Below are 23,026 nucleotides of genomic sequence, written 5' to 3'. Positions count from 1 at the left end.
GCATACATTTAGCTTCAGTTGATAATTGTGGGATATAATATGCTCTATTTTACCAACCACAAGACAAGCATGCGCCCATTGAGTTTGATGTCAACGAAAAAGTTTGTTGTTTGTGTATATTGAATTTGATAATTGAGATTTTGATTGCTTTTATTTAATAAATGGAGAATAATTCATCAGAGGATAATCAAGGTGTTCCTGTAATTGAATCTCAGGACATCAATAGTGATGAGCAATCAATCATTAGAGGAGATAATATTGGTGATTCTACGTATAGTGCACGATGGACATTAAATACCTTACTTTCGTTATCCAAAGTAATCAATTTATTTTAAATTACGTTGTTGGGAGTATGTTTGGTAAAGAATAAATAATGAATTAATAATTAACAATTAATTATTATAGATCGATGAACAAGAATGGTCGGAAGAATTTGAGACTGATCTATGCTACCTCTGGGATATGGCAACAGAGAAAGATGTCATGTTTTTTTTAATGCAAAATAATTTTTTTTCAATTGCTGAAAACATTTTTAGAACTTCAGAAGAACGTAGATTACTAGTAAATACATTGATTAATTATATCTCATTTTTACATTTGTATATTTTTGTAATAATTGAGTCAATTTTCAATTTAATTTTCAGGAAATCATTGCAGGCATTATTAGCAACATGTGTTCACAAAACAATATACTCGAAAAAATAGGAGAATCAAATGATTTTGTAGATAGTATATTGGATTTATTATCGTGTGATGATAGTGGAGTGTTAATCCAAGTTGTAAGGATTCTACAAGCTGCAGCATGGGGTATCCAGAAAAATGAATCTTCCAAGTGGCGAGAACATATGACGAGATGTGAAATCCTAGGCGATTCGTTGACATTCATTTTAAAGAGCTCAACCAACAGTAAATTAAATTAATCATTTATATTATTTATTTCCACTATTATACAATATGCCACCGTAATAGAAACCTCTCCTGACATTGTATTATTTTTTTTAGGTATTCTTTTGACAGGGGCATTAAAATTAGTACAGTCAATATCAATAGTTGAATTATCAGACAACACAATATTTCTCCAACAATTATTTGACGTCAATCCACTACTTTTAGCATTAGTCGAGGCTCTTAATCAGTTAATTCCAACTGAAGAGGAAAATGATACGTCAGAACAACAAGATATCATTGAAATTTGGCTTGATGTTTTATCTAATATTCTTCATGATGAGTCTTCATCAACTCCAGAAATTTATGACAGTATCAATAAAATTTTCGTGAAGATTTTAAGCAGTAAAGAACACAACTTAACATCTCTCGAAGAAAGTACTGCTCTATGTATTCAAGAATGTGTAGAAATTATTCAGTGGTTTCAAGATAAAAAGTTTAAAACGGATGTTAAACTTGTTAGTGTCATTGCCGCTATTATGTACAAATTGAATATTAGTAAGTACAGCTAAATATGATATTTATACAAACTATAAATCACTTAAAATAATTATTATTGTATTTACAGTCATCAGTTCAAATCAAAACTCTAGTACTGTGCGGGAGTTGTTAGGATATTTACAAATGTTCTGGCTTGATATTTATGAAGAATATGAGGAGACTAAAACTAAAATTAATGAATTGTGGGAATTTTGTTCTAGAGAAGTTAGAGATTATTTGATAAATTATACACTTAATGGAACATCTTTATAATTAATTGAAAGAAAATTTTAAGTATTTTACGTATTTTATAACAATTGAAATATTGTGGATTTTAACATGCGCTTGTAATTTTAACATAGAAATCAATTATGTACGTTACTTTATGTAAATTGAGAATTATTAAATCTTTTTACTTGACAAACATTAAAACAAATAGATTATAAATTGAATAAACCCGCGCTTTTGATAATAACTGAGAAAATTTTATCTCCTATGATAATACTCATTCGGTAAAAAAGTCATATGGTATAAATCAACAATGGATAATAAATGAAGATCATCGTGAAAATTGTAGGCAAAATAAAAGTTCATAGCTCTGGAGAGACAGCTTTATTTCATAGCAACGCGTTGGGATGAAAATAATTTAGAAATTTAGGAGATACAATTTATATTTATCAACCTAATACTTCATATAATAATACATACAAAATGAAGCCTGAAATACTTTTCAATGACGTGAGTATACATCGTCATGCTCCATTTTTTTTTTCGTTTTTTCATATTCTGCAAATCATAACAATTTTTATGCACATTAGATTCCAGAATGTTTGAATCGAGAAAATGTTTATATACGTAATAAAGATGATGTTCTGAGGAAAATAAAAAAAATACAAGAAGACGGACCGGAGAAATTACAGGTACATTTTCTTTTTTTTTTATATTGACACATAAGTTGATATAAAATTAGTTATATTTTGCAACATTTATCAAAATTTTTCTATTGTTTTACATATCTATATAGGTCGTAACAGATTTCGACAGAACTGTCACTAAACAACATGTAGATGGAAAAGATGTTCTCAGTAGTTTTGGTATGTTTGTAATGTCAATCAATTATAAATAGCTATTAATAAATTATAAACTCTAGTCACGTACATTGTTCCCGCGTATTATACTCAAAAATTTCCGTTTTCTTCCAATTTAATAAACTAACTCAAAAGTTATAAGTTCCAATCATTGTAATTTCGTCAATTTAAAGTAATTCTTAGGTAATTCAAAAATTTGCAATTTATTTACATTTTCAGGTCTATAACAAGCTTGTTTATCTAAACATACTAATTATGCAATCGAGATAAGAATTTTTTACTTTTATATTTCTCATTGTATTAGTTTACAATATAATTTTACTTATTTGTTGTTTTCAGGAATTTTTTTTCGCAGCCAAAAAATTCCTGAAACACTGAAGAAAGAAGAACAATCTTTATTCAATACATATCGGCCTATTGAAGTGGCCCATGATATTGTTTTAGAGGAAAAAATAAAAGCTATGGAAGAATGGATGATGAAGACGGAACAAATGCTAAAAGGAATTCAAATGGATGTCGATGAAATCGATAAAATTTCACAACTCTACAGTGTTGAATTGAGAAATAATACACAAGAATTGATTAAAAAGTTAGATGCAGCTGGAATTCCAGTACTGGTTTTCAGTGCTGGTCTTGGAGATGTTGTTCAAGCTATTCTCAAGTGCCACGATGTTTTATTGAGCAACGTAAAAGTAATTTCAAATTTTCTAAACTTTAACTGTGGTAAATTAGATGGATTCAAAAATGATAAGTTGATCCATGTTTTCAATAAAAATGAACATTCAATCGATCAAAGTTATTATAAAACAATCGAAGAAAGAAGTAACGTTATTTTAATGGGTGACATGACAGGCGATGCTGCTATGGCTGATGGCCATAAACACATTGATACAATATTGAAGATTGGTTTTCTTTATGATGCAGATTTACAACACGTGCGTAAATAAATAACTTAATTGAAGGAAATATGAATCATTTAATCTAATATGAATATTATTTATTTATGTTAACTTATTTTTATTTCAGGCAAAAGATTCTTTACAGTCATACATGGAAGCATTTGATATTGTTTTATTTGACGACCAAACAATGGACGTAATACTCGATATTATAGGAAAGATGATATGATGAACTGTAACTGTATAAATGAAAAAACATTTTTTTTTACGTATCCTTCAATCGTGTTTTAATAATGATAGATAAACTATTTATGTGGTCCAACAACAATATAACTGATAATTTATCTGGCTGCCATGGGAGGTTAAAAAGTTTTAATTCAGATTTTAAAAATATTAAGTCATTGGCGTGTGGCCAATAATACTTCTGTACAACGATACAAGACAAAATTAATGTTTCAAACAGTTTTTTTTTATGATTGTGAAAATACATTGTGTTAAATAAAATATATCGATAATTATTAAGGTTAACAAATAAAATGAAATTAAAAAAAATTACTTGTTTAAGGAAATGATTATACTTTTAAATTGTAGCGGGCTATCGAAATTTACTTCGAGAATCATTTATATCATTAATCGACATTTTAAATCGATTATCGAAAACAGAACTCACTGCGCGCGCGTGAGCCGGTAGGTTTCGTTTGTTTTGAAGAGTATAAACACAACTTTCTGTTGATTGTTTTCAACCAAATCACGATTCCTTATATAATTTTTACTCATCAAATATAATTTTAAAGATTAAGTTTATAAATTCAAAGCCTATGATCATGATTTTTTAAAAAATATAAGTAACCTTTGAAATCATTATGAATGAATAAATTAATTGTTTTATCACATGGTGTTTTGTTATAAATAATAAGAAAATGGCTTACTTGAATAATATCACTTCAGAAGATGGTAAGTTTAATAGTTTTTTTTCCAATATATTCAAAGCTATGTTAGACAAGAATCCTTCTAAAAACTTCTATTGAGTTGTGAGTGGTTTTGATTAGAATATATAATCACGTAAACAAGACTAATTTAATTAGGGTACATCTTGTTATTTCTATTTGTTTTGCTTCTTTTCAGAAGTATTTCGAAATATTTTTTTGGCAAGTCTAACGTCTTCACCTACAGTTTCATCAAGTTCGTGTTCAAGTGGATCGTCAAGACCTATTGATGTCCCTATTGACACTTGTATTGATTATATTCGTTCTAAAATCACCGATTTACCGTAAAAAACATTTTATTAATTAATAATTCATTTAAAATTATTCAAAAATCATAGAATTTATTTTTTTATTCATCAGAAATGATGTTTTGGATAAATTTAAAAAGTTTATGGAAGAGTGTGCACCAAATGGTCGAGTTAATTGGAAAACATTCAGAGAAGCATCGCAGCGTTGGATAACTTCAATCAATTCTAAGTGGCAGGAGACAAATAATAACTCCTATCAAGTAAATGGGTAATTAACTTTTATTTCAAATCTATTCTTCTTTGTTATATTTATTTTCCATTTTACATTAATAAGTGCATTTTTATGCATAATTTTGAATGATTTCTATTAGTTTTTCAAGGTCACGGTAGCCAAACGTTTTTATAACGCTGTGACGCTCATAGCGATAAGCTCCTTATAACAATTTGACTCACTAATGTAATAGCATGCAACAACAGCACCAAGTGTGCTCTGTATGTTACACAATAATAATAAGAAATACAATACAGCATGTTTCTGTTTTGAAATATTGTTCTTGTTACGTATACTGTAATAGAGTTATAATAATGATTCGTTATGTTTCAATGTGGTCCAGTGAAGACATCGCTGATAGCCCTGATGAAGGGACTAGTACTGATGATCCGGATATTTTAACCAAGAGGTGTGATAGTGGAAAATCATCTGAATTCTTGGAATGGTCAATTGTGCCTGGAAATAATGTGACCAATGATACAATACTGGAGTAAGTTTAAAAATTTTTTTGATAGTAATCATTTTAGTTTTATACTCATATTAATGCGAGTAGTAATTCAGTTTTACATTTTTTATCTAAAAAAAATAGTAAAATTACGATAAAAACAGTTTTAGTTAATTTATACTCAATTATGAGCAATAAATTCTCGTTATTGATAAAAAAAAACATGCGGAAACAGGTGGAAAGATAAACAAATAGTAAAATATCGGTTCTAGGTTTTTTTAATTAATAAGAAAATTTCTTAGAATAGTTTAAATTAGGAATGTTAATTATTAACAATTATTTTATTATTATAAGTATAGATGTAATGTAAAATTATGGACAATTTTGATCGTTTGTATAGATCTGAAGTAAAGGATGTGCCAATTAAGTCTCCAAAAGGATTAGACTTGACAAAAATTGGTGAAGCTGAGCTCCACAACCGAATTCGAAGATTCGATGAAGATAATGCCTGGCTTCGAGATGAACTCATTAGGACTGAAGATTTAGCTAACAGTTATCAACGACAATTCTACTCTGTACGACAGAAGTTTGATAAAATTAAAGAAAAGTATGGCGAGCTTGAACGAGAAAATGAAGAACAAAAGGAAATTATACATAATTTGGAAGAACAAGAGAGAAAGTGTCAAGGAGTAATAGAAAAAATTAAAAAAGAAACAAAGTCGTACATTAAAGAGATAGAAAATAATAAACAACTTATTACAACGCTGAAAACCAAAATTGAAAAACTTAATAATGCCAACATTAAATATGCTAAACAACTGTCCACGTATAAAACAGAGTTGGAAGAGAAAAAAATTAATTGTACTATACTGCAAGATCAACTTGATCAGATGAATAAACTTAATAGTAACCTTGAGAATCATTACACACAAACAATTCAAAATTTGCAAGAAAGATTTGAAGAGTTGAAAAATGATAATTTCAAATTACAAGCAAAATTAAATTCTAATAATCTGTCGATGGAGGTGAGCTATATTGTTTATAACACAGCAATTGAATAATATTTACGACAAATTACATTTTTTTAAAGGCAAGCTTAATACAATCTGTTCACATAAATTCACCAGTTGAAGATTTTTTTGATGAAGAAATCAATAGGCCTTCTCCTCCAGATTCTCTCTATGCTGAATTAAGAGCTTCAGTAAGTCACAAAACTAGTGCTTATGGATAAATCACTATTTAAGATAAATATTTGTTTTTAGGGATTTTCTTTGAACACTAGTGAAAATAATGGAAAAATTCAAGAGCTTGAAGAAGAATTAAATTGGTATAATGAGGAAATACACAAAGCAATCGAACAAATTAGTATAATCATTCAAAAATTGATTCAAGAGAAAAAATTATCTCTTGATGAAAACAATTCGATAGATACATGTGATCCCAAGTCGAATTACATTCCAGCACTTTTAGCGGAAATATCAATATTATCAAATATCGTAAGTTTGTTTTTTAACAATAAAAATTCTAGACATGATCAACGTCAGAGATATATTTTTTATTGTTATGATAATTCATTTAACCTTTAGTAGTAATATTATGTATACTTCCTTTAGGTAACGGAACCAATCCAAAAGCCATTGACTAGTGAAGTTTACTGTCAAGTATTCGCTGAGCCTCTGGAGAGTCGAGGATTAGACGAGTTTCAAATTTCATCATTTAAGAGTAAACTAAGTAATCAGTAAGTATGAAATATACACATCAACAAAATTTTCCATGAGACAGTTTTAGTAAAAGAAAGTAAAGATTAAAGAATGTTCCACAAAAATAGAAACGTCGCAGGTTGTGGTGATCATTGCAAGGCTACGTAACTTGTGCGACGTAAAAATAACCAAGATGGCCTTCGAGACGTCGGGTTAACTCCAGAGTCACACTGGTTGACCCGATTGCACTAGTATAAGACCAAATTTTACATTTCACCAACATTCTGGTGCTCTTACTTTTTTAGAAACATCATAAAATCAAACTAAAAAAATTCATCTTAATTCTGGTCGCCTCTATATATCCTACACTTATAAATAAGTATTCTATTCGAGTCGTAGTTCACTAAATATTTACTTTGAACATTTTCAGATAATATGCACATTATCCTGCTCATCCTGTTTCATATAGAGATGAATCATTATTATTTAATAGTTCTTACATTTTCTTCGATTAACTAATTAGTTGTTGAAAATAAAATTGGATCCCTTCTAAAAAGGGTCTAAGGAGGTGAACTGGTTCCTCTCTCTCATGACCATGTATCAGTTGATTTTTTTCCAGTTTTGCTAAATTTAATTATACTGAATTCCACGCAGTCTTTTTAAATTCACATCTTTTAAAACAACAACTCAATTGATATTTTTCAGATTTTTATCACTCATTAGAGAAAGTTGAAAGAATGCAGTTGTAATTCATCTTTTAATCGCTATAAATTATTTAAAGTAAAAATCCTTGACATTAACTGAAGTGCATTTCTACTGACGTTTCATGAATTCGTCTATTTAAAATAGTCTAATAGACAAGAGCATCAGGTTTAAGCTCATCCTACTCATTCTTCAGGTTCGCATGCGTTTACAATCCCCTCTCTTGATCGCAGATATTTGCATCTTCTTTTCATATGATGATCTCTTGCTCTAGGAGGCATTGTCATACCGAATTCAATGTGTTCTTGTGAAAAAGGCTTCCAGTCGTGACAGTACAAGTTTGTACAATTTGTTCACAGTGACTTGATACATAATCCAAGTTTATTTATACAATTATACCAAGTGTATTAAGCACTATGATTTTTGTTTCTTCGATTTATTGTCATTGACGTGATTACTCCTATATTTCTCCAAATTAGTGCTCATCACTCCATACTTCCGCGTTCCACAATTTTCCAGGGAATCTATCAATACGACAATACGTTAGCATAATACAATTTCAAAATTTTAATTATTCATTACTAGGTTTAAATGACTACAAAAAAACAGTTGTATAAATTATAATTAATTAGAAATTAACATTAATGTTTCATACTTTTTTATTGAAATAAAAAAGTCTTACACCTTCAAATAGAGTCATATCACTAAACCAGGACGTCGCAATGCCAACATTGCTAATTGAGCACATATACCTCGACACTGATTGTTTATACAATTAAAATCCAAGGTCTTTATCTGAGCTGCGACAACTCGATCAATGGTTTTATTACCTTTTACATACGGAACCCAACTGTCTTTATCCCCGACGATTGTCGTCATTATCATCTAATGTAGAGACGGGAATATTTGTTTCAGAAACATATGGCAGTCCAGTAGTTCTGCTCGAGCTTTTTTTACCGCTCCGCCAGTTGCACCTAATCAACAGAATACTGAAATTCAATCTAGGTATTAATTGATTTTTAAAAATAAAAATTAAATCAATAAAAATTTTTCACTTATTTATTTTTCCTATTTTTTAGGCGTATTTATACTCACCCATCAAGGTTAAATAAAAGACGGTGGGCATGCAAGTTTTCGAATGAATTAACTTCTGTATTAAGTGGAGATGGTTCAATGGATGCTAATTCGTCGCTTTCGTCACATTCCAGCAACGAACTTGAGTCAAAAATAAATTTTCGTCCCACAGTAGTTGTTGTTGATGATACTGTGGAGAAGAAAGACAACGAAATTGCCAAGTCGATTTACGTCGACAAAAATTCATCTCAAGAATCTCCTAGTGAAAACAAATCTTTCAATTCAATCATCACAACACCAAAAATGAGTGAAAAAAATATTCCAAGGAGGAAATTCTCAGTGTTTTCGCGGTCAATTGATTTGGATAAAATGTTACATCCTCAATGTGTTAATGACATCCTCACGACTAGCACACCAGCTCAACCGCAAAATTTTTCCGCTACTTCTTATCGAACCACTACTGATTTAAGTGATTCATCAAATAGTCTATCACCTTCTCAGTTAGACACTTCTACTGAAGAAGAGAAGATTGATCGTGTTTTTATTCCAACGACACGTGAGACTACAACACTTATTGCTCCGGCTAAATTAACTCTTCCTATTCAAAAAGACAGCATAGAATTAGATTTGTCGAATACATCAAATAACTCAGTAACTCATGTGCAAGGTGACACGAGTGCTTGTAGTGATTTGTTTGCTACTAAACTAATTGATACTCCAAAGTTATATATTTATGGAAATATTGATAATGATAAAAAACAAGGTAATATTGATAGTATAAAGAAATATATTTATTGCATTTATAAAAATATTGATAAAATTAAAAAATAATAATTGGTAACTGTAGATATACAAGGAAAAAGGCGTCCTAAAAGTGATGTTACGTGGATCGCTCAAACAGACGTTGATTCTTCTTATCATGGTCGAAGCAGTCGCGCGGTAAATGAAAAAGAGCCAGTAAAATCGTCTGCAGTCACACTCGAGATGTCGAGCGGGGAGGATAGCTCTGATTCTTCAAACAGTGAACAAGTAGTTATTTGTGATAATAAACAAATCGTCCAGAAGATTGACAATAATATAACTCATGATTTATGTGATTCTCTTGAAACTTCTCAATCCTTAACAAGTGAATTGTCAAATTATCCTGTAAAACCCCTACCTAAAGTTTCAAATGGAATTAATGATAAAACATTCACGTATAAACCATCAAATAGCCGTGAGGTAAATAATTATTATTATTCCTATGCATTGACGTTTTAATTGATGTTGATTAACTTGTACTTGAAATCAATATAGCTTATATTGACTCATTAAAATTATTGTAATTATAATCAGGAATCTATTCAACTATAATTGACAAAAAATCACGTATGTTTGATAGTATGAAATCATCGTGTCACGTGTATTATTTCAAATGTTTAATTAATATAATGATTAATTGGAATTATTTGATAAATAATTCAAAAATCCAATGATAATTTATTGCAATGATATGTATTTCAGATAATACTAACGATGAAAAGATCACGGTCGGAGAGCGAAAGTTATGAAGATCAGTGTACATGTAATCTCAGAACATCAAAACTAAATAATAAAATTCCAGAGTCTAATCTCATGATATTTCCTAGTTTAGCAGATTTCCGTATGCAAGAATCTGGTATTGCTAATCTTTCTGAAAATGATGAGCAGTGAGAATTTTTTTAAAAATAAATTTGTATGCATAAAATTTTTTTTATTTAATAAATCATTTTATTTTAGGGAAAAGGATTTATCCGAGGCCGATATAGAGGTAAAAATTTAATATTTTTTACATAATTTTAATTAGAACATTTTTTTTTTACCATAAAAATTAAATGATATGTATTTTTTTACTAATTTAATTCCACTATCATTTTAGAAAAAATATTTAGCATTTTCTTTAGGCCTTTCCACCGACAGACTAACATTAACCCGTAGAAGAGCTTTCTCACTTCGTCAACGTGATCAGACTGAACATAATCTTGCTAATGAAATAACCCGGATGTCACAGAATGTCAAGGCAAGTATTACAAACAGTTAAAAAGTATAACTGGAAAATTTTTAATAATATATTGCAAAGATATACTTGTATAACATATAAAAGGAAAAAATGGACAACGAATTAAACTCGTCAGGAACTCGCACCATTATGCTTCGACAGTGAGACGATTGATAGGATAGAGCGTGCAAGGAATCAAGTTGAAATAATCACACAGTGCGCGCGCAAAGTATCATGGGCTGCAGAGCTGCTTGGAGCTATTCAACAAGAACATCGAATATCTAGAGCAGTTTATCTGGCTGACAAATATCTCAGAATGCTGCGTAGTCGATGTGAAAAACTTGAAGCTGATCTTGCAGAAACTAAGTGAGAGCGCAATCTTATAAAAGACTCTTGCTTTTTACACAGCTTTGTTCAATTATATTTAATTGATGTGATTTTTATCAAATCTATTACTTCATTAATTCTCCTTATAGGCGTATCCTTACAGAAAATAATATTTTAATTGATGAACACAATGTTGAAACTGGCGAGGAATTGACTATACGTTATCGCGGATTACCAACGACTAATCGTACAATGGTGCGAAAAAAATATATAATGATTTCAATCATTGCTTTTTACCATTGATGCTTATCATATTCATTAACTAACATCTTATGGATGCTTATCTTTTTAGGGTTAATTTGTATTAGAAATTCAAAAACAATTAACTAGCAAAGTCATTTTTAACATCGTTTATTAAAAGCTTCTGTTATCCATTGCTATAGTTTAAATAATTATAACATAGTCAATTTGATTTTATAGATTGCTAGAAGACGAGCAAGTATAGCCACAATATTCAGACCTATTGGAGCAGGCCAGGATAATACAAAAGAAGGTGTAAGACAACGGAATTCAGTATCTGGACGTGTTACTGTCAGAAGACCATCATTTAGCACTGATTCCCAACGATGGGAAATGGAAAAGTTGAATAAAACAGAAAGCTCAAATTCTGTTGGAGAACTTCGTGAAATATTTGAACACATTGAATCTCGACGGGCCTCAAAAGAAGAAAATAATAATATTATGTTGCAAGTTGTTACAAATAGTGAAGGTAGTTCTTTAATAGTACCGAGTACAATAACAAGGTCTTATAATACCGAAGAATTACCTGTTGCTATAATTAATGAGGAGGAACCTCTTCCAGATTCTAGGTTCGTTCATTTGATTGTAACGTAGATAATAAGAATAAGTTTATTTCCGGTCATTTCTAGTAATAGATAGTGTATGCTATACTTCTGTTGCATAATAGCAATGAACATCATTTGAATAGATAAAAAATAGGAAATTGTGAAACTTTTTGATAAATGTATAATTTTTTACATTTCAAGTTAAATTACAGTAATGATTGATTAAATTTATATAAATATTTTTTGTTTCATAACGAAAGTAATTTATCGATGGTTTTTACAGGACAGTATCTAGAATGTTATCTATGCCAATAAGCCATCCTATATCATGGCGATCATTAATATGGTGCATTATAATTGGATTTTTTATTGGATTCTTCATGAAAGATGTTGTTTCTTCGAAACCCTGCAATGAAGGGTCTTTTAGATGGTGGACTTTAGAAGAAATACTTGGTCGCCATGTGGAAAAAAGATGTTCAGCACCATTACCAATTTGAAAAGAGTGTAAATGTTAATTGCGAATTAAGAAATAGAAGAATTAGTTATATATGTATATTTTGCATAGTGTCATTAAATTGATGTGTATACAAATCAAGTTTAAAGTACTGTAAAGTGATCAATTAGAAAGTATTTGATTCATATCTAAAACATGTATATTGCAATAGAAGGTTCATGTATTAATATATAATAAGATTTTGTTAGAAATTTTCAAAAAAATTATCATAGAAGAAATCAAATTTAACAAAAGTTTTTCATTCAAATTTACGATAATTTCGCGTTATTTTTTAGAGGATTTTTATAGCATTGAGAGCCCTCTTAATTTTTTCTGTTTTCTAGAACTAATAGAAAACGACGCTTAACCTGCGTAGATATTGCAGAATTGTGCATGCGCACTAGAATTGCATGAATGTTCTCTGTGTGCGAATATTAGATGGATAAATTTGTTTGAGCATTTCGCTCTTCTATAAAATATTCAGAAATATAATCATGATATTTTGAGTGCAAAAACAATCTGCAATTTAATATTTTAAAAAGAACAACAAATTGTATGTCAATTTCAGATTTGCACCATACACCAGTAGATGTAAGTGTAACTTCATTTTTTAACTTTTCAAATTAGTTTTCAACCAATATGTTCACTCCAATTAATTTGATTTTACTTAAGATTACCAAAATATTTATTGGTTTATACAGCTGTATTATTATTAAGAAAAAGCTTTCATTGAATTTGTCATCTTGAAACAGCAAAATCTTGCGTGCATGGGATTCAGTGATGGCAATATTTTCAATGTTTGAGCTACATAATCCTTCAATGATTTCAATAATCTACTAACTTGGAGAATTGTTTTCACGAAAATCTTCGTAAACATCATAATCTATTTTAGGTTATGGAGTAAGATAATTATCATGCATATGCATCTTTCATGCATTGTTTCATAATTAGCATTTTTAAAATAATACTTATGATTTTATCAATTTTAAAAATCCCAAAAGCTAAAATTATCTTACAAAACCCATTCTATGATAATATCATGGACATGCAACATTTTATTTCTATAATCCTTATAATTATGACTTCGAAATCGATATGCAAATATTCAATACCATAAAAGCATTTTATAGGATTTGTTTTTATATTGATTATGAAACAATAGCTAATACCTAGAGTTCTTGGATACAATTGATTGAGAAAACAGGTGACAAACCAGGATAACACTTAAACTAATTATTACATGTGATTAAACGACGTTTTCAAAGCACAAATATCATCCAATTTTATCATTGTCTTTTTTTTTATTTTTTTATTCCGATCGGTTCTGATGTTATTTTATTGGTAGTTATAACTGCCTTGATTTTTCTGTAAAATATATCTTCCTTAGCATCTTTATTAGATAGAACTTTTCTAGTTTTCTAACTTTATCAAAATTGCTTCAATTTTTTCATCAATCACAGTTTTTTTGGTTTTTTTTTTAAGATCAAAGTCATGAATACTTTTATGAGTTATGATTCTATGTATTGGTTTGGAAGGATTCACTATCAGGTTTTTGTCTCGACCCATCCGCACTTCGAAAATGAAACATATAAATGATACTAAAAGTCCTAATCCCAAAAATTGAAATATAAACATCATAGAATCCAAAGTGAGTGGTTTAACGAAACCTTCTGCTCTTGCAGCCTCTCTTTCAGCTTTAATGACAAAGCTTTCTGTCAATTGCTTAGTCCATAATTCGGAAAAACCTGCTTCACGAATATGTAATAATAGCTCATCAAGACGATCTTTTAATGGCCAATCGTCTCGAGTTACATATGTATAATAATTATAGCTTATTGGAGACTTAGAAAGGTGCAAATTATGTTCTAAAGATGGACGTAACAAGAACATATAGTCCTCTATGCAAGCTGACGTTTTACCAGTAATAACATGTTGAATGCATATAAAAGCATCATCTGTAATAATGTTTTTATCTTTCAGTACTTCATTTTGAATTAATGGTGCTGTTGAAATTGTTGTTGCAAATGATTTTATATAATTTTCTTCTAAATCTGAAATTTTTTCAACATTATCACGTTGTGCTACACCTGTTAGAAAAGTTTTGAATCGACCGAGAAACGTAGCTTGGAGTATTAGAAAGTAAATAAAGATTACACTGAAAAAAACTCTCATTGGCTGTTTTTCTAATGGGGTCATAAGACCTGCTCCAATAAAAAGACGTTGTATTTCCAGTGCTGCATAAGATGTGTTTTTTCGTGTAACTTTTTTCACAACAGCCATCACTATGAGTATAAGAATGAATGTGAGAAGAAAGATCCATACGCTATAGAATCTAAGAATCTTTTCTAGTATGCTTTGTTCACCAGTACGAACTGCCATAATGTAGTAGGCAGAGAACATTGAAGGATTGGTAACAGATAGTTTGTAACCGATGCTAGGACTTGTGGGATATAGACTTAGATCTGCTGTTCCTTTATCTACGCGTCTAAAGAGTTTTGCTGGATCTATAGCAACGTTTAAAGGCATATTTTCAAAGACTATTTCCAATGACATATTCATAATTGTCATGATAGAAGTAGCCATTGCTGCCATTTGTGGAAATAGTGGCAATTTTAGAATACTTGCGTTATAAGGTTTTCCTGGTTCAAGGGTTACTTTATCGTCTGGATCAAATGAATAGGGCATAGTAATTTTCAGAATAGATCCATAGAGGTTCTTGTTTCGATCGAAATATAAGCTTGAACAAAAATTTGAATCTGTAAAATGATGAATTAATTAATTAAATTATTAATACCTGCAGATATAAAAATTTTAAATTCTGTATTAGAATCAAATGGATATGAGTAAACAATTACCATTGGTATGCATTCGATAAAATGCTGTCCACTTATCATATTGTTTAACAGTACTTACCACTGTTGTCCAATGAGGATAAGGTATATCAGAGTAAGGATTAAAAATATAAACAGTTGGCTTTAAATCTGGATCAAGACACAAAAAGTATGTCATTATGAGATTAGCTTTTGAAGCTGTTTTCAGGAAACGTGGTGCATCTTTGCATCCTCTTTCCAATTTGTACAAGATAAAGAAGGGAACACTTATTTTCCAATATGGACTTCTTTTATATGTAATCAACATTTTTTTATAGTCATCCATTGTAGAATTAAAATTCATAATATATCCTTTTATATCCGTTCGATCTTTTTTGGGATATAGAGGAATTGTACCTTGCCATTGAATCAGTGGGAAGCTGATTGGGTCTTCATCCCATAATGACTGTATCAAATTATCATTGTCGTAATTAATCACCAAAGTTCCTCGTCCAAAATCACAATTTTTTATCATAAATATCTAAAAAAAAATGTCAAATAATTAAAAAAATAAATATGAATGGAATTTTTAGAATTCTGAAATTGATGATAATTTTATCTTACTAGCATTTTTTTTAGAAGCGGATAATAATCTTGAATTTTTTGATCAGCATTTACTGAATCTTTCAAACCAAAAAATACAATACAATACAGTACACCCACCAACGTAAATATAAAGCATTTTTTCATATTTATTTGGAAATGATTTTTTTCCCGTCTTTTAATAGGAAGAAAGGATACTATTAAAAGCCTGATTCTCGACTGACAATATATGGAATGCTTTGTGATAGTAAAGTAGATATTAAAAAAATTAATTGAGTCATTTTTGTTATTGCATTACAATTTTCTAACTAAAAGCATTTTTACGATGTCATGTGAATATTAATTTTAGGTTTAAAAATTGATTACAATCTACATGTAGCAACAAATTGTACATTATAGAGAAATTTACAATTAACGTAGTAGTTCTGTTGAAGGTACAAACTATAAATTATACCATTTTTTTAAATTAAATCCAAGAATAATAATAAATGTTGTTACTATTTAAATGAATGCAGATAATTTTTATTGGAAAAAACATCAGGATTTCTGAATAAAGGCTTCTATTGGATTTGTTATCTTGAAATGGAAGAATCTTGCGTGCATGGAATTCAATGACAGCAATATTTTAAAAGTTTTAATTCCAAAATCCTTCAATGATTTTAATAATTTATCAATTTGAAGAATTAGTTTCTTCAAAATTTTTATAGACACCAAAATCTATGTTGATTTATATAGCTGGATAGTTAGCATACACAGAGACAACAGTTATTACAATATTGCTAAAATTCTAAAAAACTTTCTTAGAAACTCCTCCACTCATATGGATAATTTCAGAATCAAGCAAATTCAATTAGAAATATCCGATAATAAATACTAGAGGTTCGCTATAAATTCTAGTAAAATTGACTTAACAAGAAAATAATTTTTACAAATATTGTTGCTAATGTTATGGAATTATTTAACAATACATTCCATAAATATAATACATTATTTGCTATCATGGTTAGGAAATATTACACTCTTTGAAAGCTCTACAGCAGAAATCATAGCGATTTACGTGGAATATACCGAACAATAATTAATAGAAATAGTTTAAATAATTATTCAAATAAACGTACAAGATGAAAAAGTGATTAAGGAATGAACGAAAAAATCTTAAATTAACTTTGTTGATTTTTTGATTGCTATTTATTTAATGGTATGAGAAACTTCTTAAGACTGCAAATAATAGTGACATTTTTCTAAATGAGTTCACTTAATTAATCAAGTAATAAAGCTCTAATTATTTTTCTCGATGTACACATACATATTTTATTTTCAAATTTGATATTAAAGTTGTTTTACAAGACATTACAATTAAAATTGTTTCATGATTAGCATCTTTAAAATAATACTTATGATTTTATCAATTTTAAAAATTCCAAAAGCTAAAATTATCTTACAAAACCCATTCTATGATAATATCATGGACATGCTACATTTTATTTTTATAAACCTTATAATTATTACTAAGAAATATACATTAGACCTTTAATCGATATACAAATATTCAATACCATAAATGCATTTTATAGGACTTGTTTTTATATTGATTGTAAAACAATTTTCTATTCGTAGTAAATAATAGATCATAGCTGATACCCAGAAGTCTCTGATACAATTGACTGAGAAAACGGGTGACAAACCAGGGTACTATCCTAGTTTGAACTTAATTTAATAATGAATATTAACTTGAACTAATTATTACTTGTGATTAAACTACGTTTTCAATCCAACAATATCATATGCTTTAAGATACTAAATATCAACCAATGAAAGAGTATATTTTGCACTAAAAGAGTTAAGCAAAACGTTTTATCCGCGAGAAAACTTTTGTCCTGAGTTGAAGGTAGATAGATAATATCTTGCGAATTAAAGTATTTAATACTTACTCCCATGATGGGAGTTTTTAACCAAGAGAGCAAAGTGTGATATTCTAATCTGAATGTAAAATTACATCTCGAGCCAAAAGCGAGAGTGGTAAACACCCAGGTAAGGATATCTTACTTTGACTCCATGGCCAACTGACTATTTTTTATTATATCATCGTCCAAAAATTAAAATTTATCGTCTGTTTTGAGGTTAGCCACGTGTTTATCACCCTCACTTTCGACTTGGGTTGTGGGCCAACTTGAAAATGATTTTAGCTATTCACTTTTCCTCCCTAAGTGTGGAATGTACCATTTCTCATACCTTTGTGGAAAATTAACCACTCTCTAAGGGAAAAGTAGACGCAAGTATAACGAAAACTTATTTTTTTCTCTTCTCCAATTTTATCATTGTCTTTTTTTGAGTTTTTCATTCCGATCGGTTCTGATGTTATTTTTTTGGTAGTTACAACGGCCTTGATTTTTCTGTAAAATATATCTTCCTCAGCATCTTTGTTAGATATAACTTTTCTAGTTTTCTAACTTGGTCAAAATTGCTTCAATTTTTTTATCAATTACAGTTTTTTTGGTTTTTTTTCTAAGCACAAAGTCATGAATACTTTTATGAGTTATGATTCTATGTATTGGTTTGGAAGGATTCACTATCAGGTTTTTGTTTCGACCCATCCGCACTTCAAAAATGAAACACATGAATGACACTAAAAGTCCTAATCCCAAAAATTGAAATGCAAATACCAAAGAATCCAAAGTGAGTGGTTTAACAAAAACTTCTGCTCTAGCAGCTTTTCGTTTAGCTTCAATGACAAAGTTCTCTGTCAACTGCTCAGTCCATAATTCAGACAGGCCTGCTTCGCGAATATGTAATAAAAGCTCATCAAGACGATCTTTTAATGGCCAATCATCTCGAGTTACATATGTGTAATAATTATAGCTTATAGGGGACTTAGAAAGGTGTAAATTATGTTCTAAAGATGGATGTAACAAGAACATATAGTCCTCTATGCAAGCTGACGTTTTACCAGTAATAACATGTTGAATACATATAAAAGCATCATCTGTAATAATGTTTTTATCTTTCAGTACTTCATTTTGAATTAATGGTGCTGTTGAAATTGTTGTTGCAAATGATTTTATATAATTTTCTGCTAAATCTGAAATTTTTTCAACATTATCACGTTGTGCTACACCTGTTAGAAAAGTTTTGAATCGACCGAGAAACGTAGCTTGGAGAATTAGAAAGTAAATAAAGATTACACTAAAAAAAATTCTCATTGGCCGTTTTACTATTCGAGTAACAAGACCTGCTCCGATAAAAAGACGTAGTATTTCCAATACCGCATAAGATGTGTTTTTCTGTGTAGCTTTCATCACAACAGCCATCACTATGAGTATAAGAATGAATGTGAGAAGAAAGATCCATACGCTATAGAATCTAAGAATCTTTTCTAGTATGCTTTGTTCACCAGTACGAACTGCCATGATGTAGTAGGCAGAGAACATTGAAGGATTGGTAACAGATAGTTTGTAACCGATGCTAGGACTTGTGGGATATAGACTCAGATCTGCTGTTCCTTTATCTAAGCGTCTAAAGAGTTTTGCTGAATCTATAGCAATATTTAAAGGCATATTTTCAAAGACTATTTCCAATGACATATTCATATTTGTCATGATAGAAGTAGCCATTGCTGCCATTTGTGGAAATAGTGGCAATTTTAGAATACTTTCGTTATAAGTTTTTCCCGGTTCAAGAGCTATTCTATCGTTTGGATTGAATAAAAATGGCATAGTAATTTTCAGAACAGATCCATCGAGGTTCAAGGTTCGGTCGAAATATAATTCCGAACAGAAATCAAACTCTGTAAAAAAAATTCTGGTTGATAATCAATTCTGTTTGTATGGTACTTAGAGTCGAAAAATAAGACCTGATTTGATTTCTTTCCCTTCAATTTTCAAATTTGCTAATAGAATTCGATCTGATTGAAAAATCTAGACCTAGTTTGGCTGTAGCTATTTAGAATGAGATTATAATTCGTTTTATACTTTACTCAGAATCAAGTCTTGACTACAAATGACCTGATATGATACTTGAACGTATTCTGATGAAATAAAATTTTTTTGTTTCTATCTGGTTTTGACATTATTTCATAGTCGAAGCCAGATTTTATTTTTCGACTCCGGATATTGAAATTGGAAAATCAAACAATTACCATCGGTATGCACTCGGTAAAATGCTGTCCACTTATCATATTGTTTAACAGTACTTACCACTGTTGTCCAATGAGGATAAGGTATATCAGAGTAAGGATTAAAAATATAAACAGTTGGCTTTAAATCTGGATCAAGACACAAAAAGTATGTCATTATGAGATTAGCTTTTGAAGCTGTTTTCAGGAAACGTGGTGCATCTTTGCATCCTCTTTCCAATTTGTACAAGATAAAGAAGGGAACACTTATTTTCCAATATGGACTTCTTTTATATGTAATCAACATTTTTTTATAGTCATCCATTGTAGAATTAAAATTCATAATATATCCTTTTATATCCGTTCGATCTTTTTTGGGATATAGAGGAATTGTACCTTGCCATTGAATCAGTGGGAAGCTGATTGGGTCTTCATCCCATAATGACTGTATCAAATTATCATTGTCGTAATTAATCACCAAAGTTCCTCGTCCAAAATCACAATTTTTTATCATAAATATCTAAAAAAAAATGTCAAATAATTAAAAAAATAAATATGAATGGAATTTTTAGAATTCTGAAATTGATGATAATTTTATCTTACTAGCATTTTTTTTAGAAGCGGATAATAATCTTGAATTTCTTGATCAGCATTTACTGAATCTTTCAAACCAAAAAATACAATACAATACAGTACACCCACCAACGTAAATATAAAGAATTTTTTCATGTTTATTTTGAAATAATATTTTGTTTATCTTTTTTACTTAAAGAGTGATTCTCGACTGACAATGAATCTCCATGAAAAAATGGAATGCCTCTTGATAGTAAAGTAGATATCAAAAGAATGAATTGAGCCATTTTTGTTATTGCATTACAATTTTCTAACTAAAAGCATTTCTACGATGTCATGCAAATATTGGTTTTCAAAATTGAAAACGATTACAATCAACATGCAACAATAGATGTACATTATAGAAAAATTTAAAATCAAAATACTAGTATTGTTTAGGATTCAAATCACAAATTATAGAGTTCTTCCTACCTAAATCCAAGAATAATAATAAATGTTGTTACTGTTTAAATGAATGCAGATAATTTTTGTTGGAAAAAAACATTAGGATTTCTGAATAAAGGCTTCTATTGAATTTATTATCTTGAAATGGAAGAATCTTGCGTGCATGGAATCCAATGACAGCGATATTTTAAAAGTTTCAATTCCAAAATCCTTCAATGATTTTAATAATTTATCAACTTGGAGAATTAGTTTCTCAAAAATCTTCATAGACATTAGCAAAGTGATCTTCTTCTTCTCCATTGGTATTGAATTGGATCAAAATAATTAAATATGTCATAATTGTATTACTAATCTGTAAATTGAATTTTAAGTATGATCCTTTTTTCAAAAAATCTTAGTTCAAACTTACCAAATACAAAAGTGAATTATCCAAAGGGAAAAATTCATAAGCCGAAAATTGCATATTTTTATCTAGCAGTTCAACTGAAAATTGTCTCAACTAAAAATTAAATTTCCCAAGTCGTCAATTGCTTTCTTTATACTTTAAGGTCCACAATTAACTAATTAGAATCAGAATAAACTGGGATCATACCTGTAACTTCTGTTTATCATGAATGTTTGCTGTGTTCAACAGCTTATGCACCATATGAACAGTTGTTCTCATCTAGAATTGAATAAAAGGATCAAATGTTTGTCTTCAACTAAATCAATTATTTAGCATAGCTTTTGTGATAATTATTAACAATTGTACAAACCTCTTCCATTAAATTAGTAATTTTATTAGTCAGAGTTATAATGGGAAATACCTCTGTAGCTAAGTAGAACAATGAATTACTAATAATCATAAACGCTAAATATGATTGAATATGCATGTAAGTTGTTATACAATAATATGATGTAATAATAATAGTTACACAAAAATAAGTTACTATCATCAGCGTTGGTATAGAAAAAAAATCAGCCAACTCTTTAGAAACTTCATATAATAAATTATGCATATACTTGAGAAGAGTGATATCATCAGATAACTTGAAATCATCAAGTTTATTTATTTTATTAACAAGTTTACAAATGGAATGATTAAAACTTTTATATCGAGTTTGCAACATATTCACCATAAATACATATTGCATTATGAGCCAGGAACTTATGAAATTGGGCCCATTAAAACACCACCATACCCAACTAAGAGGGAAATCGATGTAATAATCAGACACAACTACCAAGATCCATGTTACTAAATTGATGATACAAAGTATAAGATAGTTATATTTCACAGGTTTGATGGAATAAATATGATGTAATTTAAGAATCATATTGGTATCAATGCTGACTAGTTTATTTAATATTATCACTGCTTTCTTTTGATTTACCCACAATAATGTCCATGTACTTATTAACACAATACACCCTAGTGCAATTTTAAACTTGAGAATAGCTTTGGTAAGCTGAGTTTCGTTTGTAGTAAAAGCATTATCTGCATTCAGTGAAAAAATATAGTAAAGAGTTATGTGGATTATGATGAGGAAGAAATTATATATACTTCCAAGATAAGAACACGTGCAGTAAGGAATATTTTTTCTAGCAATATGACGTTTAGCTGTTATTGAAAATGGTTCTAATCCAATAATTTTATAGAATAAATAGGCCATTTTAACTTTTTTATTATATTCAAGCATAATTTAAACCCAATGGTGGAAGAAAGTATAATTTTTAATATTCAGTCAACTAAATTGAAATGGTTGACAGGACTTTGGCTCTAAACTTGACAGTATGAAAAAGTGGTCACTTATTTATTTTTATTGTCAGTCGTAAAAGTGGTTAGTTATATTTTTTGTTTGCTAATCTACTATCCAATCATGGCCATTTTCCATTAACATTGTTATTTTACATTTAAATTAGAAAGACTAGCGGTAGTTGACTTTGATGACTCTGATAGATTAGCATAGACATATTTAAATTATT

General features: G+C 29.4%; 3 protein-coding genes across 5 annotated transcripts; all 3 read left to right on the top strand.

Moving 5' to 3' along the window:
* Window positions 1-79: 79 nt before the first annotated feature.
* On the top strand, window positions 80-1,793 carry LOC118067292 (protein saal1). The gene is made up of 5 exons (XM_035083949.1): window positions 80-317; window positions 406-561; window positions 645-906; window positions 1,003-1,443; window positions 1,514-1,793. Exons 1-5 carry the CDS (start codon window positions 162-164, stop codon window positions 1,696-1,698), a joined length of 1,200 nt encoding a protein of 399 aa, XP_034939840.1. The 5' UTR covers window positions 80-161; the 3' UTR covers window positions 1,699-1,793.
* A 179-nt stretch (window positions 1,794-1,972) lies between these two features.
* On the top strand, window positions 1,973-3,916 carry cN-IIIB (cytosolic 5'-nucleotidase IIIB). Its single transcript, XM_035083950.1, has 5 exons — window positions 1,973-2,163; window positions 2,244-2,345; window positions 2,450-2,519; window positions 2,853-3,448; window positions 3,540-3,916. The coding sequence occupies exons 1-5, from the start codon at window positions 2,137-2,139 to the stop codon at window positions 3,639-3,641; spliced, it is 897 nt and encodes a 298-aa protein (XP_034939841.1). The 5' UTR covers window positions 1,973-2,136; the 3' UTR covers window positions 3,642-3,916.
* A 187-nt stretch (window positions 3,917-4,103) lies between these two features.
* Window positions 4,104-12,618, top strand: LOC118067288 (uncharacterized). 3 transcript variants are annotated; one of them, XM_035083940.1, is made up of 18 exons: window positions 4,107-4,366; window positions 4,538-4,682; window positions 4,759-4,914; window positions 5,261-5,407; window positions 5,763-6,387; window positions 6,453-6,563; window positions 6,625-6,858; window positions 6,976-7,100; window positions 8,680-8,769; window positions 8,844-9,601; window positions 9,686-10,059; window positions 10,342-10,526; window positions 10,597-10,627; window positions 10,736-10,876; window positions 10,992-11,221; window positions 11,332-11,437; window positions 11,663-12,051; window positions 12,311-12,618. In XM_035083940.1, exons 1-18 carry the CDS (start codon window positions 4,333-4,335, stop codon window positions 12,522-12,524), a joined length of 4,095 nt encoding a protein of 1,364 aa, XP_034939831.1. In that variant the 5' UTR covers window positions 4,107-4,332; the 3' UTR covers window positions 12,525-12,618. The 3 variants fall into 3 exon arrangements, with proteins under 3 accessions (XP_034939834.1, XP_034939831.1, XP_034939832.1); XM_035083943.1 differs by lacking the exons at window positions 11,332-11,437; window positions 12,311-12,618 and having other exon boundaries at window positions 4,104-4,366; window positions 11,663-11,831; XM_035083941.1 differs by lacking the exons at window positions 10,992-11,221; window positions 11,332-11,437 and having other exon boundaries at window positions 4,108-4,366.
* The last annotated feature ends 10,408 nt before the right edge of the window (window positions 12,619-23,026 follow it).

The sequence above is a fragment of the Chelonus insularis genome, unplaced genomic scaffold, assembly GCF_013357705.1.
Source record: "Chelonus insularis isolate UGA/USDA-ARS -01 unplaced genomic scaffold, ASM1335770v1 contig_377_pilon, whole genome shotgun sequence".
NCBI lineage: Eukaryota > Metazoa > Arthropoda > Insecta > Hymenoptera > Braconidae > Chelonus > Chelonus insularis.
Note: the sequence above shows the minus strand (reverse complement) of the source record. Positions and strands in the feature narration are given on the sequence as shown.

Coding starts and splice junctions, on each gene's coding strand:
- LOC118067292 (XM_035083949.1), top strand. CDS start 162: ATGGAGAATAATTCATCAGAGGATAATCAAGGTGTTCCTGTAATTGAA. Junction 907..1,002: donor TTTAAAGAGCTCAACCAACA/GTAAATTAAATT, acceptor TATTTTTTTTAG/GTATTCTTTTGACAGGGGCA. Junction 1,444..1,513: donor TATGTACAAATTGAATATTA/GTAAGTACAGCT, acceptor TTGTATTTACAG/TCATCAGTTCAAATCAAAAC.
- cN-IIIB (XM_035083950.1), top strand. CDS start 2,137: ATGAAGCCTGAAATACTTTTCAATGAC. Junction 2,164..2,243: donor CTGAAATACTTTTCAATGAC/GTGAGTATACAT, acceptor TATGCACATTAG/ATTCCAGAATGTTTGAATCG. Junction 2,346..2,449: donor ACGGACCGGAGAAATTACAG/GTACATTTTCTT, acceptor ATATCTATATAG/GTCGTAACAGATTTCGACAG.
- LOC118067288 (XM_035083940.1), top strand. CDS start 4,333: ATGGCTTACTTGAATAATATCACTTCAGAAGATG. Junction 6,859..6,975: donor TATCAATATTATCAAATATC/GTAAGTTTGTTT, acceptor TACTTCCTTTAG/GTAACGGAACCAATCCAAAA. Junction 12,052..12,310: donor GAACCTCTTCCAGATTCTAG/GTTCGTTCATTT, acceptor TGGTTTTTACAG/GACAGTATCTAGAATGTTAT.